At 45.7% G+C, this 18,294-nt stretch overlaps 1 protein-coding gene across 1 annotated transcript; it reads left to right on the plus strand.

Moving 5' to 3' along the window:
* The first annotated feature begins 660 nt into the window (after positions 1–660).
* Positions 661–8,351, plus strand: bmp16 (bone morphogenetic protein 16). The gene is made up of 4 exons (XM_029843929.1): positions 661–1,039; positions 1,144–1,227; positions 4,866–5,239; positions 6,018–8,351. The coding sequence occupies exons 3-4, from the start codon at positions 4,873–4,875 to the stop codon at positions 7,085–7,087; spliced, it is 1,437 nt and encodes a 478-aa protein (XP_029699789.1). The 5' UTR covers positions 661–1,039; positions 1,144–1,227; positions 4,866–4,872; the 3' UTR covers positions 7,088–8,351.
* Positions 8,352–18,294: the final 9,943 nt, after the last annotated feature.

Here is an 18,294-nt window from a genome sequence, read left to right on the forward strand (position 1 = left end):
CGGCGAATAGCAGCAGGTGAGTTTGTTGAAGGAGGACCCGTGAAAAATTAGCATTCTGCTTTTGTGTGCTGACCTCGAGGTTATCTAGGACAAGGTTGCGCTTGTGTTCTACCTGTTGACCTCACAGTCACCGAGTCGGGATAGATTTTGGGAGTGCGGCCGGTCCGATTGAGGTGTAAAGTCTTTTACTTATGTACTGGGAATGAGGTCAGGCTAAGGTCAGAGTTGGCCTGGAAACGGTTGCGTTAAGGCTGAAGGTGTTAGCTGTTGACAATGAATTGAAATCAGTTCAATGTTGTAATAAAGATATCTGCAAACCTGGGTGTATATCTGCGTGTGTGTGTGTGTGTGTGTGTGTGTGTGTGTGTGTGTGTGTGTGTGTGTGTGTGTGTGTGTGTTTGAGAGAGAGAGAGAGAGAGAGAGAGAGAGATAACAGACTGTGTTAAAGGACTAAGGCTGGCTGCAGTGACATCACTGCTTGGGAGGATCTGAATGGTGAGGAAAGTCAATTAGAGTTAAACTGAGTTTACCAACTGGACTCTTAGTGTTAAAAAAAGTGTGTGTTTGTGTGTGTGTGTGTGAGAGAGAGAGAGAGAGAGAGAGAGAGAGAGAGAGAGAGGGAGAGAGACCATAAAGGGAGGGAGGAAATGGGGAGGAGATACAAAAGGGAGGACCAGGGTAGAGAGGAAAAGAAAGGAGAAGCACAGCCGGGAGGTTTAGGAGCAACGGGGACTTGCTGGTCGTGATACAGTAGAGCCAGACAAACACATGCGGTTGAACGTCCTCCTGCATCTTCCATGCTCACTGGGGTTTTAAACAACCGGGTTGGAAGTACAGGCGGTAGCGAGCAGGCAGGCGGGAGGGAGGGAGGTGCCTTCTTGAGGAGGTCAGGCAGGCTGGCAGGCAGGAGAGGGGAAGCCGGTGGATGTTTTTAAGAGTTTTGCTTATCTGACGCTGACAACAGGATGACAAGTTGAGAGAGGGGGCAGAGAGGGGTGAAAAACCATGGAGAGAGAAGCAACACATACAGTCCATCCACGTAAGAGACACAGATGGGGAAAACACCGGTTGCCTTAATGTTAGAGAAGTAAAAAATACCCCAAAAAACAGAGGTAGAGTTCATTTTGTCCGTTTTGTCACAAGGAGAGGGAGCAAGAGCCGAGGGATCGTAACGCTGGAGCTCAAGGATAAACCATGGACTCTTCGTACATCTCACCACACCTGGACGTAAGTATGACGCCCCTCCAGCGTGCACACACTCACACACACTCTCACACACAGGGATACGCACACATACGCATCTGTCTGTCTGTCAAGCATGAGCAGTGGGCCACAGGAACTGTGCTGCTGAAACCATTAGCCACTCCTGGGAACGCCACACACGCACGCCACACACTTTCACACATGCCGACGCCACTGGCAACTTGTTGAGTAGCTCAGTCAGAATCACGTCCGGTGGGCAAACTTCTTTCAGAACAACGGGCCCATTACGAGTTCAAAGAGCGCGGCAGGATTCGGCGCCGCTGCAGCGAATGAATCGGCCCTCAGTGTTTGACAGCTTTAATGTCAAAAGCAGAGGTGTGTTTTTGTCCTGTGTTTCACATCTGCTGGGCTGTCGGGCTCACGACCAGGGCAGCCTCCGAGCTTCTCGGCGGTCCCTCTCGGATTTGTCAGTCCTTCCGCGGATGCCCGCTTGCATCAGGTGGGCCTCCTGCGAGACGGAGACCGCCGAGCGTCCCGAGACGAGACGCGTGAGGATACATGATATCCTGAGGACGAAAACAGAGGGAAGATACGGGCTGGAGAGACCTGGCAACCTGCCCAGAGCCACCCGCCAGCGAACCGCCGAATCGCACGCGTTCCTGCGCGGACGTTTGCACAACTGTGTACAGATGTGCGTGTGCATGTGTGTCACATGTCATTAGCTGCCTAATCAGGCCAGCTGTTTTGAGTTAGAGAGCTGGTCCAATAGAAGGCAATAAACGCAGTCAGCAGCCTACCTGGAGGAATCCTCTCATGAGTTCCTCTGTTATTAAGTCTGCAAGAGCAGAACCGCGGCTGCACCGGCGGACTTTTTGGGTCATTTTTCAACTTTCTCCTTGTCTTTATTATACAGTTCAGTTATATATAAACTCAGAGGCAGGCATTAATGACTAGTTCAGCATGTGGCAGTATTGTGAAGTCATAACCTCACGGTTAATTATATAGCTGATGGCGCGCTTGGTTTCTGAACAGAGCTGCTCCAGAATTTTTTAAATAAATAAATGAAGCAGCAGTGATTGCAGATGTATCCTCTGAAGTTTTTTCAGGTGCACACATGTTCTGTGTATTGCGTTGCAGCTCATGGGGCCGCGCTAAATGACATGTTTTCAAGTGTTCCAGCCAGCTCGGAGCGAGGAAACGCCGGGGCATGTATCGTGTTCTGAAGAATGCCTGGATAGAAAAATGAGAATCGAAGGGAGAGGGGACGAGGGAGAACCGGAGGAGGAATTTGGGAACAGAAACACGGGAAGAACAACAGGAAGGGAAAGTTGAGGGACCAGGCGTAACATGAAGACAGTGGCGGTGGATAAATCAGCCGGCTGAGGTGACACTCCAGCCCTCTGGCCCGGCAACGGTCCGCTACACTCTTCCGCAAAAACACCATTCATTCAGGGGGAAAAGAGCAACGACGCTGGGAGAGAAGGGAAGCCAGAGCTGGAGGTTAGGGAACGGCGAGGTGCTGTAGACGCCTGAAAAAAAGAGTGAGGAAAACTGGAATAGGATTAATGATAAAGGGATTGGGTGAAAGGAGGGAGAAAACTGATAACATTCATTACGAACAGAGAAACCACAGAGCAAAAACAAAACGTCCGAGGAATGCAAAGAGGAAAGAGGAAGGGGAAGGAGAGCGGGGCTTGAAATAAACAGATAAAGAGAAGGGCAGAGAGAGAAACGGCGGGGAGGCAGACATCGGAGGTCAGAGGTTTTAATCAACGGGTTCAAGAAGGCACGGGCTTACGCCGGCACGTGCCGGGGTCATGCTGTGTGGAGGGGGGGGGGGTCGGGTCAACTCTAATACATCTAACAGGCTGAGGCACACGTACCCACACTGGGAAAACAGACAGACTGCAGAGGTCTGAACTGTTCACTCACCCAGTCCAAGGCCCATCAATCACAACCTCTCCGCCTGCAGTCCCTGAGGAATATGTACATACCAGAGAACGTGTAAAATGTGTTTGGGGAAGTGAGCAGAGACGTACGAGACTGGGTTTAATTTAATCAAAAAGGGAGTCCAGATTTAAAGCGCAGGGTGGCACCCTGACGCCTGTGACATGGTGCTAAATCAGACACGGAGCTTTTAAACACAACACAGAGGCTGTTTGTGTGTCAGGGTAAAGTGGGGCCACGCTGGCTTCTGCTCACAAAACCTCCAACTTTCCTCGCCTCGCACAGATTGCAACACACCCTCTTGAGAGACAGCCCAACCTTTGAACCTCGGAGTCACCTGGCTGGTTTTTGTAGGTGAGGAAAGTACAGTCAAACACTAGCGGTGTTGTCCTCAATCAGCTTTACAAGCCTCAGAAGCGCGTGGGAGAGGCTGTCCAGTGTGGGTGTCTAATCTGTAACTGTCCCCTGCTGCAAGGCCCCAGGTGGAACGGTCCTGGGTGGGGCCGCAAAAACTTAATGTATAGCTAGCAACTATCCCCTTTAGATCTGGGTTTTGGGTTTTTTCCCCAGGCTTGCCCTTTGACATGTCAGTTGAACGCCACACACAAACACTCATGAAAATAAATGCAAACCTGTGCCCTCTTTTTCAGCATTTTTTTCTGAGAGAGATTAGCAGTCATTATAGTGTCATTATGTGTTTGCACAGCCATAAACACCTCTGTTATCTCACCATAATCAATTCTCTGACCCTTGGAGAGACGAGATAAAGACAGAGGAGAGCTGGGTGCGAGCTCAGACGAGGAATTGGGCACAGCCTCTTTCCCCATAACCTCTTTTCTTTTAATTTTCACTGTTTTATTTCATTTAATCTGCCTCATACATTGTCACGTCCAACAGGTTTTGCTGTTCCGACCCTTTTCCCACCTCGTTTCAACTCCTGCAGGGTCATTACTTTCAAGTTTCTAATTAGTAGCCCTGTTATTAACACCTGCGGCCCTGCGGCGGTCCCGTGACCCCCAGCTCTGGTCACGTTCCCGTACTCCAACAGCTCATTTAAGTTTAACTAAAACTTCATGAATTTAGTTGAACTTTTCCTCAGGCCAGAATTCATTCATGCCTGTTTTTAGAATTCTGAATGAAACTGTTGCTAACGTATTCATGCAGACTTGATGTTAGTCTCCAGAATGATTAATGGAGTGATCAAAAACAAATAGTTAGCTAAAGAAAATGCCATATCTGTTACTCTAGTAGTTAATATGATTAATGTGAAATCCTTATCATAAATTGCACTGTGATTTCCCTCACAATCAAACATGCAGCATGATTTAATTGCAGATAAAGTATGTTTAATTACTCTGACTTAGTTGTCTGTGGAGATATATGGGCCTCAAGGCCACAGCGCAGATCACCATAAATTAACAGGAGCTGTTTTCACAGCACTGATATGTTAACTGTAAATTTTTGGCATGCACAGATATGTGACGGCTGCAGGCTAATGAGAAACTAGAGTGTCCAGGAAGAGGAAGACAGACGTATGATAAGCATTATAATAATATAATATAATATCTGCTGTAATATAATATATAAAATATTATTTTGAACGTGCCTCTGAAACATGCTGTCCCACCTGTGGACATAAGATTGTCTCCTCATGTTTAGGCTTCTTCTCTTTTATTTCACTTTTTTCCTTCCACCATCATGTCCCCCTCCCCCAGGTCCACCATGCTCCCTGCTAACCTCCTGCTCCTCATGGTCCTGCTGCTACCTCAAGTCTCGTCTGGTCATCAGGGTGGAGACGCCAGCCAAACTGACCATGGCAGAGTGTCCCCCGTGCCACCGTCCCTTCTGACTCCATCAGCCGCTCCCCAACTGAAACCCAGCCTGGCCGAGACCATCCAGAGTCTCCTCCTGAGCCGCCTGGGCCTGCAGGCGCAGTCAGACCCTCGGCCCGGAGTACCGGTGCCACAGTACCTCCTGGACTTGTACAGATTCCATCAGCAGCAGTACCACCTAGTGGAGGACCCTTTATTTAACTTCCCCAGGCAGCACATCCAGCAGGCCAACACCGTGCGCAGCTTTCACCACAACGGTGAGCTCAGTCCCTTATGACACGGCAATATGTATTACTGATTAAATTCATTATTTTCATTAGATTATTGGATAATGACAAGTCACAGAGGCTATTTTTGCAATGTTGTTACATAGATTAGCTTTGCATAAGTGTAAAGATCCCCTTTATGGCTGACGGCTCACCATTTGCTAATCTTCGGGCTGTAAAGAGATTTATCTCTGCACACTTAGATAAGACGTACAGTCACAACTGGAAGGCTTCCTTCAAATAACATGTCTGACAGTATGTTTGCATACTGTAAATCCTGCACTGACGTTCCAACTCCTGACGCCCACCCATGCCAAATGTGAAGTTGATTATGGGATAACAATCTGTTTTCTAATTTGCGACAAATAAGTCAATGGACGTGCTATATTAAAACTCTTCTGAGGCAGAATTCCTCAAGCTTACTTTGAACCACTGAAGGTTTGAGGCTAACGTCCCCAAACTGGACATTTCCTACACCTTTGGGGGGGCTTGTATGACATTCTTGTAACTGTGCAAACTGAATTTTAAAATGTTTACTTGAATTTGAGACATTAGACCAGTCAGAAAAGATCTGACAGCAAATTTAAAACACATTTAACCTTGATGTATTAAGCAATTTGTTTTGTTTTATCTATGGAAGGCACATTTTTGGTGGCATTAAACCAGTCAAAAGTGTTTTCCTTATCACTTTACCCCATGCTATTGTAGCTGTACCATGCTCATGTGTTTAGCTAAAAAAAAAGTTTTCCCTTTTGCTTCTGTCTGGCAGAGCGTCCTGATGACAGTTCCTTAACTGGTGATTCTCAGAGGTTGCACATCTCCTTTAACATCTCATCTATCCCTGAAGACGAGAGGGTTCTCTCCGCTGAGCTTCGGCTCCTGCGAAGCAGCAGAGCCTTTTTGGGCCCCGGGGTCCACAGACTGAACATTTACCTTGTTGACCATCACGAAGACCCTGAGCCCACCCTGCTGGAGACACGATTATTCACCACTAGCGTTGACACTGATGAGTCGAGAAGTCTCTGGGAGGCTTTTCCCCTAAATTCAGACACCCTCCATAAAGTTCTTGATGCATCTGGAACCTTGGGCTTCCTGCTGGAGATCAGACCTGAGAACAGCTCTTCCTCAGGCCTGGACCACAACATCAGTTCTGCAGCAGGTAATGAGGACACTGAGACAGAGGGACACCTGAGGGTACGTAGGTCTGTGGGTCAGGATGAGCACAGCTGGACCCAGGAGAGACCTCTCTTGGTGACCTATAGCCATGATGGGCGTGGAGAACCTTTAGTCAACCACGGCAGGAGGACCCCCACCGGGGGTCAGAGGATTAGGGGGAGAAAAAAGACTAAAGACAGAGAAGCCAGGAACAACAAGAAAAGCCACAGTAGAGATCAAAGCAGAAGGAAGGACAAAAAAGGATATTCTGTATCTGGATGGGGTCGCGATAAAGGAGAGCTCATTTGGAAGGAGAATGGAAGGGTGAAAAGAAATGGCGGCCGTGCCGCAAAACTAAAACGCCTCTCCCGTAACAGATGCCGCCGCCATCCCCTGTATGTAGACTTCAATGACGTGGGCTGGCACAAGTGGATCATTGCGCCCAGCGGCTACGATGCCTTCTTCTGCCTGGGAGAGTGCCGCTTTCCCCTGGCTGACCACATGAACTCCTCCAGCCATGCCATGGTGCAGACTCTGGTCAACTCTGTCAACCGAGCGGTTCCACGGGCTTGCTGCGTCCCGACCTCCCTCAGCCCCATCGCCCTGCTCTACCTGGACCCGCAAGACAGAGTAGTGCTGAAGAACTACGCGGACATGGTGGTGGAGGGATGTGGCTGCCGGTAGTGGGCCACAGAATGTCTGAGAGAATTAGATGTGGATGGAGGACAGGGGAAGGTCAGGCGGTGTGAAGGAGGGACAGTGGAGGTTAGTTAACCTGGACCTGACCCCGGAACTGTGGTAGCAGCTTGTCCAGGGTGGACGGAAAGCTAAATCTTCATTATCAAAGGTTTAGAGGGAGAAGCAGCGAGAGGAAAACAGGCACGATCTGCTACAAGACTTGAACGAGAAGCAATATAAATATGGTCAGCAGATGTCAAGTGTTAGCGGTCGCTTCTCATTTTTTCCCCTTTTAGCAGTAACGCAGCCACGTGTTCTCATGACACGTCCGCGCTTAGGGTCTCCTCTCCGTCCCGCCGTCGGTTTTACATTTCGCCGCCACTGCAATCGACTTTAAAGCAGGCAGCCGCGGATCTCGGCCGACGATTAGCAATATGACAAGGACAACAACACGGTATGTGCGCCAAGCTTGAGTGTTGTTTCTGCAGCAGTTGACCAAAAAGCCAGGATTAACCTGCGTTAGACATTATTTGTGGTCATGTACGTCCCCCTGCATCACAGGCTACACGGATGACTCTGAGGATCAATCAAGCTCTTGTTTAAATGTGCAAGTATCACTATTATTATTTAATAAAACGGAGACCTTCTTTGTAAGTGTTTTTTTGCAGGATTTTTTAAAAAAATTATATAATTTTTGCCTTGTGATTATACATACTTTCACTGAATTCTAACTTAAGAGACACATTATGTATTTAAATGGCAGCAATATGGTGTATTTAATCTTGAAGATATTTAAGATCCCTGCACTCAGCAGAGCAAACTGTCAGCCTGTTGTCCACATTGAGTAAGTTATGGTAGCTTTTTTTGGGGGGGGCGGGTTAATCGTGAAAATGTCCAGTGTCTTGAATTAACAACCGTGTTCCCCCTTAATGTCATTTCCTCACACTTTTGGGTGTCCAACACGCGACGGCAGGCATAACCGGTGTCGCCTCCGGCTCAACTAACAAGTCCAAGAGCTCTGTGTAACGTAGCGACTGACATGTGTAACAACAGGTAACTTTGCTATTTGTGTCTGCATGTGTCAAGAATTAAAAACAAAAAAAAAGAAAAGAAAACTGGGACTTCAGTGCCTTCAAAAGTGTTCTCTGCCAAGCTTAATAACTGTTTTTCAGTGTTGCATTTTTCTCTCTGAATGGAAATATTTAAGCAACAGCTTGTAAAACATTTGTCAATATACCTCTATTAAATAAAGACAAAAAGCAAACGGTCATTTTTTTTCCTGTTTCCTTTCCCCCCCCCTCTGCCTCATGTTTACATTTGTTCTCAGTTTTAGAAAAGAAAATAGAGGGTCTCACGCAGACGTGTGTTTGATACTGTCGCTAAGGAAACAGCTGCAATTTATGATGTAAGGTTCAAATGCAGGGCAAAGGTCAAACCTCCACCCCACATCCTTGCCTCAAAAATGTGGTGCCTCACATGTGGTGAGCGTGCACGTGTGCTTCAGCCCCGGGTGGGTGACTCCCCACAGCTGGGGTGCAACGCAAAATATTATATTGACCTAATAAGCAAAAATCCCAGTCTTAAGAGGCCATCTTTAATATAAATACTGCAGATATTTGACCTTTGGGAATCAAATGAAATGATCCACAGGAACACTTTCAGAATAAAAGCATTGGAAGCTCGCTCTCATTTGTTTTATGTCATGTATCTGGACCCTGACACTTTTCGAACGCTTCCTTCCAAAGGTGTGAGAAGACAGATGAAGGAAAAAAGACCAGAAGAAGATAAAGTTGTGAGCATGCGCTGCCTCTTTAGATAACACGGTGTTTTAGGGTCTTGTCTGCTTCACAAAACGGCCTGAATTGCATCATATCAGTCCATTCAGCGGAGAAACCGATAACCTTTGGCCCATTTTACTCCCTGACCCCAAACTCAACTGCAGTCCATTAGACGTCTCTTCCATCCTGCAGCATCCACTTTTCAAATCTCAGCGTCTTTATCTGGGCAGTTTGTCAAGGACCTACCATTCTGGCACATGGCTTTGGCTCCCAATCATCTTTTAGCTTCTCCCACAGACACCCCCTTTGCTCTGATCGTAATGATGTCGTAAACGCCTATCTCTCGTGGAACAAGGTTTAAAATCTGACATTAAATCCACTGCAACACTTTGACCTTCTGTCCATCAGTATCTAAGACAAACACTCTTGCTCTCACTTCTTCACTGGCGATTCCTCTGCAGCAAGCGCACAAAGACGAGATCTGTCTGGCTTTGTCGGACAGGTGTGGAGGTCGTTTGGGGCCCGGCTACAACAGCCTTGACCCAGTTAGCCCTGAAGTGTGAACAGTCCACTTCAGTCTGCTTAATTACACTGCGATCTACGGAGGAGCTGCGAACGAAGCCTCATGTTCTTAGGTTATCTGTGATTTATGCCAGATAAGCAAGGGGAGAGCAGGAGGGAGTACAAATACCTGACATTACAGAGAACTCTTCACACCAGGATTTTGTGTGATTACAACCAGAAAACAGCGGCGTTGTTGAGACAGCAGAGCCAGAGCTGGATGTTCGGGTCATCTCGTAGGTTTCTGACCTGTGTAAATGCTCTGAAGTCTCTAATGAATGCAAATGAATAAGTCTCTTCTGCTATTTTTATTTGTTGGCTGTGTCGAAGATACCCGTAATCATAATTAATCACAGAGGGCTCGGCGCTGTGCCTCTGTAGCACATCCAAATGTTGGAACTGGCTTTTTCCTTCACCAGCTGGTGGATAAAACTCCCTTCGTGTCCTTTACTGACATGAAACATTGGACACTCAAGCAACAGTTTGGGTTTCATTAAAAGTTTAAAGTAATGTTTAAAGTCGAAGCCAAAGGACACAGAACGGCCACATACCCAATATGCTGCGTTGTTAATCCCTTTTCTTCCTTCCAAATGAGGGTTATTTAAATGGTAAAAAATGTTAAACTTATCTCCTAGAACAGAGAAATCGTTTTATTTCTTTATTCACAACTTTATTATTGATCTGTTTTTTTCCGCCGCTCTTTGCCTTGCAGCACGAAGGTCAAGGGTTTGACTCTCGACCTTTCTTTGGCAACGACTGGACTTCCGCGTGTCAGAGGCCACGCAGGTCTGGTTAATTTGTTACTTTACATTAACCAGGCGTGAATATGAGGATGTGGGCTGAAGAAGTGCACTCCAATTGTGCTTTATGAGACAATGACTATGTTGCCTGTGTATATTTCTACTTACGAAGCATGACTTAGCAGGAAATGTGTCACTGATTAGGTCATGTGATGCAGACCTATAAATAGCTCTGTGAACAGTGTGGAATGGTAGGATAGGATACAATAGTTTTGGGTTTATACATAACTGACCGACTTTCTTTACACATCTTCATAGAGGAAAACAAACTTATCAATTTAGATTCTGGTAGTTGAATCATAGCAACTGGACTGTCTGAGTTCCATGAAGACGTTTCACCTCTTATCCAAGATCAATTTAGAGATTATCTCTCGTTTGTAAAAGTCCTGATGTGTATAAAAAAAAGAAACTGGAAAAGTGATGAAAAACAACAGAGGCAGCAGCAGCAGCAGAACTGGACTCTGCAGTTTCAGACTCTGCAGACCAAGAAAAGGACATCAGAAGCGATTTTCAATCACGCTAAGCCCTTAAAGTGCACTAAACTGCTGTTTGATACAACCGGCTTGTCATACAATAATATCATAACATCCCAAATCACTGGAGCAGATGTGGCTGTATCCCCCTGTTGCTAGCTGCTGCTGCCGCTGCTGCTGACTCTGGCATTTCAGTCTGGAACTCACACATAAGACAGCAAAGATTCCCGATTCCTGAGCTTAAACTGCAGGCGTGGGGGAGCAGAACTGGATGTCTGGGGTGCCGAGTGATGCAGGTGCAGCACGTCTAAACACGTGCCAATTGGAAGCACGGAACGTCATGAGCCGGAACCCTGACCGCTGAGGTCACAGTGGAGTGCTGTGTGCGTGCGTGTGTGTGTGTGTATGTGTGGTCTCCAGCTCCGCGTGCGTGTGTGTTTAGTGTAGCAATACCGAGGTTACATAACAAACAGCTGCTCTCTTATATTCAGCTGCCTGACAACACATAATCTATTAACAGACGTGTTTTTACTGAAAATGATGTCAGTTTGAGTGAGCTGACACACACACATCTCGCTCCTTAGTGTTTACATTTGGTCAGAAACAAAAACGTGCAGAATGAAATCACCCAGAAATCAAATCGTGACTAGAGAAATGGTTTCACTACAGTTCTCTTACTTGAATCTCAGCTACCTGAGGATGTAACCTACATATAAAATAAGCTGGAAAGCCGAAGTAAAAACAGTTTCTGTTTCACTCAGATTAGCCATCCTCATTTTAGTCACGTTTTATCCCATCACCATGTCACCAGCAGCAGTGGATTAGAGCCAATAATGACGCCTATCCTCTATATAGTCAACTAATTAGAGTGTAAACCATTTTCTGGTGTTTTTGAAATGTTAAGTGAGGATCGTCGTTCCCTATTTGATGCACTCAATGTATCAATATGCTTTGTGAAAAGTAGTGTGCAACCAATGGTTCATGACCTGTGCGACAGAAAGCATCCTAACAAACTGTGTGACAGTCCGGTATGGAAGCTGCACTATGGCTGAGCATGAGGCTCTGCAGCGGGTGGTGAAAACTGCCCAAGGCATCACAGCGACTCCACTACCAGCCATCGAGGCTGTCCAGAAGAAGCACGCAGCATCCGTAAGGACTCCTCCCACCCCGCCCATAGTCTGTTCTCCCTTCAGAACCCTCAAGACAAGGACCAGCAGACTGAGGAACAGCTTCTTCCCCAGAGCTGACCCCCCCATACACCACTTCACATCTCACTGCACTACATTTACACAATGCACTAATATCCTACATAGTTTAAACTTATTTATGCAAATGTATGCACCTTAGTTTAACTTATCTGTACATTCCTAATTTATCATTTGCACATTTCTTCTAGCTTTATGTAAATAGTCTCTGCACTTATAGTCTAAGACATTTAATGCACATACCCATCTGTGAAATATGTTCATACGACATTATTATATCTGCACTTGCTGCTCTTTTTGCACTTCTGTTTAAACTGTATTTTGTTGCTTTGTACTGTATATGTGCAATACCAATAAAGTTGAATCTAATCTAATCAAGCAATATATCCCATCATCCTTTGCAGTCACACATGAGAAGCTAGATATGATACTGCTTTTGCTACTTTAACTAAGCAGATAGTGGGCTTTTGTTGTAATGAGCTATTATGACTTAATTGTGTAATGTGTATGTTTATTGATGAAGACTGAATTGGTCTGGATGAAGAGGAACAGCGAACATGACGTCGTAAATGTTAAATTAGCTTCAGTTATTAGATTAAAATGGGATTTTCATAGGAAAATTATTTTAAAAAATAACCAAAATATATTGTGACTCTTGCAATCATACAGCGAGAGTGTACGTTTATCATCAAAAGTCTATTTCACATTAAATGTAGCAGGATGTGTGTGGTCAGCGTATTTTTCTAAATGATATTTTTGCTTTTCTTTATTAGTTTTGGGCACTTACTGCAGCAGCGGTGGAGCAAAATGATACAGAGGAAACGAGTGATGAAGAGAGAGATGGAGATGGAAATGGCAGTATCTGGTGGACAGCTGTTGCTCTGTTTACTTTGAGGGGAACTCTTCTCCAGATGTTCAGAGGCAAAGCCGGGAAGGGCTGGAGGAGAATGGGGCAGAAGGATGTGAGTGATTGGAGGTTTGGTGGTTTGTTACCAGGCCTTCGTTTGGATTTTGATGAGTTGCACACGTCAGATGTGTTCGGCAGCAGGAAGGCCATATCGTAGGACACAATGGGGAGACACCTGATGTGGTGTCTGATGTGGACCCGAACGCTCGATGGCCTCAGGTTGTGAAAAAAAACAATAGATAGTGGAAACTACAGCCTGCATATGTGATTATCTGATGCTGATTATGTCCTCATGCGTGAAAATGATTCAGTGTTAACTTTCACACATTTCCACATGCACTGTCAACCTCTGCTTATATTTCCAGGTGTGATGACCTGGGGGACTTCCTTAGCTGGACCCCTTCTTGTTTCTTTTCTCACCCGTGAGGAGGAGGATGATGAGGAAGGGGAGGAGGCTGGTTAAATCGCAGGATTTGGGTTTGCTGCTACTTTCTGAGTGGTTAAATTAACTTCTCGAAAGACCTATTAACCACATTCCGACACAAGGGACAATGAGGATGAGGATGGATGAGTGGGTTGGAAAACTGGAGGAGACGTTACCTGAGGCAGAGAGTTTTTTTTAATAAATCGTCTAGATTTCAGTGATGAGGTGAAAAATGGCTCAAATTCCACAGCTGTGCGCATGTCCCCTCTGCAGCATTTTCTTGTCCATGTTATCTTCTGGAAGGGTTGAGGCAACTTCTGTCGACAGCCTGTGTTGCCAAGACACATTGAGCTGCTTTTTCAAAATAGCAACAACTCGCGTTGAGCTCCTGTGCTGCCGCCAGCACAAACACAAACCAGAGCCTATGCTGGGAATAACAGGTAATGTCGGTGGACCAACAAAGTGTCAGAGGAGGTGATTGAATCTGATGAATAATCTCCATGGGTGATATTCTTTACCCCGCTGTCATCCATTGGCAGATGTTTGTCGTCGCCTGTTTACATTTCAGGACAACGTTGCGGCTTCACAAACATCTGACGAAGATCACCCTGAACCGGCGGCACATGCCCCCGAGGCGTGGTGGCCTTTCCAAGCCCCTTCGAAAACAGCTCGAGGAGAAGGGAAAAACGAGACATGGAGAGCGGAGGGAGAAGGCCTGGCATAGAGATTAGCGCATTAAAACATCTGTGATCTCCTCCAGCCACAGCTACTGACTCCCTCAACATTTCCGCCAGGTCTCGCTTTTTCGTTCCTCCACCTCACCTTCCTCTGCTCTTCAACCCCACCTTTCTACTTTCTCTCTCCGTGTTTTGCTCTACTGGTTCTTTCAGCTTCAATCAGAAGCTTCTTTTGTACCATCTGAGCAGTTTATCATCTATGTGAACGTTTATAATGATGAAAGAAGCTCTTGGCCGACCAAGGAAAAGTAGTGTTTAATGCTATAACACCTCAGTTTGAGGGCTGAGGCGTTGGGACTGAGGCAGGAGGCAGAGTTTAGTCATCTGAAAGAACATGCTAAAGATGCCAGACACGTGCCACTTTCATAACAATTGCTATTTGCTCAGCTGTCACTGTGCTTCATCATCAAACCACAACGAGATCTTCATGATAATATTTAACGGGCTCAAGGTTTAATGTGAGGTGAGCTCCCTTGTTTAAGTTGTAAATATCTCACCTGAACCCTTATAAAGTAGAATTGTAACCATGCTGCAACAAACCTACATTCCCAAATAGAAGTTTCCACTCTCTGCTTTTTTGGGACGACAGTTCTCATAACTGAGTTCACAAAATTGAGCCATTTTTACTGATTATGAAAGAGGGAAATAAATGGTTTCCTTCATTCCTTTCCCCTTTAAGTACGAGTTTGATTCCAACGGCTCTGAGCTGTGACTCCAAAGAAAGGAAGGGTGGGATCAGTATGAGGACAAAGCGATGGAAAGAGTGATAATGCAGTTTGCCCTCTAATCTGCACTGGTGGGGGCTGTAACGAAGAGGATGAGCAGAGCCTCCTGAGGGAGTGGAAGAATGCCAGAAATGTGGGCTAAATGCTGTCCATGCTCTTAAATAAACAGCACCAGCTCTGGCCATTAATGATCATTTCCACTAAATAAACTGCTAAGTAACTTTCCTTTTCAATCTAAAGGGTTGTAAGAATCAAACAGCATAAAAGTGAAAGCAAATTCAATTTCTCCATTACGTTTTTCTATCAAATCTCTAAGTTTAGCTTATCATGTTATAATCAACTCCTGCTCTGGCTTGAGTGTCTTAGCTTTTGAACAGTAAGAGGATATAGATAATATTTGAATTTCTTTAACTTTGGTATTCCTTCTCAGTTTTTCAGTCCTCAGAGGACAAACCCAAAATATCCAGCTCTTATAAACAATTTAATCATCAAGCAGATGTCCAGTAGCTTACTGGAAACACTCTTTCACAAATACCAACAAGCTGCCACATGATCGTGCAGATTGTGTGTGTGTGTGTGTGTGTGTGCGCGCGCGCGCTTGCACACGAACTCTGTGTTTGGCAGATTATGACAGCAGCTATTAGGAAGGAAGAGAGGGGAGGCCAACATGAGCCCATGGAGTATTTATCTCCGGGTACTTGCAGGACATCAGCAGACTGTTGGAATAACAATGAGTGCTATAGCAGGTGTCCTTGTAATACTGGCTTTGAAGATGTCTGGAAGAGGGAGAAAAAAACATCTTATATGGAACACAGCAACATCCTGACAACACTAAACACTGACTCAGCAGATTTGTGTTTACAGTGCAGCGCAGACATACTGACACACTGTGCACAAATGATAGCAACAAAACATGAAAAAGGCTGTCAGACAAGAGTGAATGTCTGTAAAGCATTTGACCTCCAAGATACCCTGATTTCACTTCTCTACAGTTTCCGTTCTTGCCATGTTTCTTTTTATTTATCCGGTAATAGTGGAGACCGATCACAACAGCGTTTGGCACTAACTCCCATTTCAAAAGTTTCTCTCCATCTGCATCTCACAGCCGATGTCCTGACATTGAAGCATCATTGGAACCTCTTTCCCTCGTCCCTCTCAAGGTCCTGTTTGATCAGAATGAAGCAGCATTTTCAAAAAAAAGTCTCTGCCAAAACTCTGCACCACGGCAACCGCTTTTATTTACTCTCGTCTCTGGAAGCGGAAGGAGACAGTAATGACACAGGAAATTATAATGGTACTGGCGTTTGCGACCAGGCTAACAAATGTTTTCTCTTTGGATCGGCCCAGTGCAACCTCAGACCTGGGAAACAGGGGCTGAGTGTGAGTTCAGGATAAAGGACCCTCAGTCCGCATCGCAGCGCAGGCGCTTTGCAGTGAGATGATCCCCGCAAACGCTCAAACAAACGTCTGCAGCAGTTTTAATGCCACCACCTGAGACAAGTTCAACAAGAAGACTGGAACTAGAAAACAAACAGCTGCCAAATCCCAACATTTATAAAACTATTGGCCAAAGTTTTTGCCTCTTCCAGCAAAAATCTTGAGCTCTAAGACATTATTTCATATATAAGTGAAGATGATTCAGCGCAATAATTCAGTAACACGAGCTTGTTTTGCTGAGACGCAGATGCTTTTCACAGCGTCGCTCTCTTGTGTGGTCGAGCTGTAAAACCCAGTTGGATCAGTCACGAACTCCTGCTGTTCCCGCTCTTCTCTGACCTCACGGTGGGACATTGTCTGCTCCGCGTCACCATCACGTGATCTAGAAAATTAACAGCAACCAAACTTTTTTCTTCAAAAACAGAACAAATATTTTCCAGCCTGCGAGTTTTGCCTGTTTATTTTGGGGAAAACACGCTGTACCGTGACTTCATAAGTGACGCATGGGAATCATTTCTGTCAAAAGAATTAGAGGGAAAGCTCCAGCTGTGAAATAGAGTAATATGCTTACTTTATTAGCATGCAGGGCCGTGCGGGCTGACCAGGAAAGGCAGCAATTTTGCCTGGAAAAAAGTTTTTTTCGCAACAACACTTTTTGTAACAGAAACCAGTCACGTTTAATGGTCGGGAACCTCTGTGGCAAGGCGCCACTGGCCTTTCTCACTACCTTTTTTTTTTGCTCTTTCCACCTCTGCAGATTGGAGGTTGGGTTGGACCCAGCGTTGGTGTTGGGGAGGGGGCTCTTACGAGGTGCAGATATGTCAGTTCTCAGAGAAGTAAGAAGGCGGAGAAGAGGAAGTGTCCCACACCATGATGCAGATAACCGGAAAGTGAATGTTTAAAGATGTATGTGGGTGCTTACATATGCGTGCGTGTAAAGAAGGTAGGAAGTGAGTAAAGAAAAATTCAAATGAGAGCCAAAAACAAGTTGAAAGAGAAGGACAGAAAGAGAGAAAAAACAGATGGAGGAATCAAAAAATGGGGAGGGAGGTTATGCACAGGTGGGACAGATGGACGGATGAGGACGGGGTGGACGGTGGAAAACAGCCCTTTCTTCTTCCCCCTCCTCCTAAGGACGTGGCATTGACCGGAGCACTTGTCTTTGTCTGGCTCACACACAGGTGCTCGGGGGCCAAATTGAATTCTGTCCTGGTTCAATGCCTGACGAGTTCCACCCTGTGTTTTTACAACATTAAAAAAAACCAAAAAAAAAAACAGGATGTGTTTCTTTCCACATGTGCTGTGGACATATGGTAGCTATCACGGCACATTCAGGTCGCGGGGAGGATAAAAGATGCATCAGATGATGTCAAAGATGATGTCTTGTGCTTGACCATAGCAGCAGATCTTCGCATCATTTGGCGAAGCAGTTCTTTTAATACTACTTAATACATGGAGTTTTCATTAAATAGAATGGCTCGGTATTATAAAGGAATTTATGAATGAAGGGAAGGTTGCTACCCATCAGGACAGGGACAGTTATGACCTTTGACCCCTAGTTTGCTTCATGCGGATGATAAAATATTAAAGATGTCATTCAAAAGAAGGAGAAGGGAAGCAAAAGGCAGTGTGAGGCCGAGTTACACCGCTTCATGCGCTCCCGTCTGTCTTGACAGACGTCGGTGTTCGTAACTACTGTTGCTAATAAATACAGAAACCTGACTTCAGCCGACGGCTCCTATGAGAACGGAGCAGGAACAAGTGGTTGGCTTCAATAAGGAAACCACAGAAGTGCAGCTCACAGCCTCATTCATCAGCTTGTTGAGCGGAGATAAATTGTCTTCGGGATCGCTTCGGCGTGTTTACACTCTAAATATGTGAAATTCATGACTACGGAAACATGTATCCAGCACTCACTTGCTTTGAGAAACCTTTTGAGTCCTGTCCTGTCCTCTGTTTGAGGTATAATCACATCCAGCCTCCCCAAGGACGACCTGCTGGGATGGTCTGGGCTTAATATGTCTTCCCTCTGCTTTGCAATTGGCCCGTTGCCACGGTGTAAAGTGAATAGGAGCTGTCAAAATGTCCCCGCATCTCTTTTATCTCTCGCTGGTGCACGTTGGGAAAAAGGATTGCCTTCAAATTTGGAAATTAAAATGCCCGAAG

Source organism: Takifugu rubripes, chromosome 11, assembly GCF_901000725.2.
Source record: "Takifugu rubripes chromosome 11, fTakRub1.2, whole genome shotgun sequence".
Taxonomy (NCBI): Eukaryota; Metazoa; Chordata; class Actinopteri; order Tetraodontiformes; family Tetraodontidae; genus Takifugu; species Takifugu rubripes.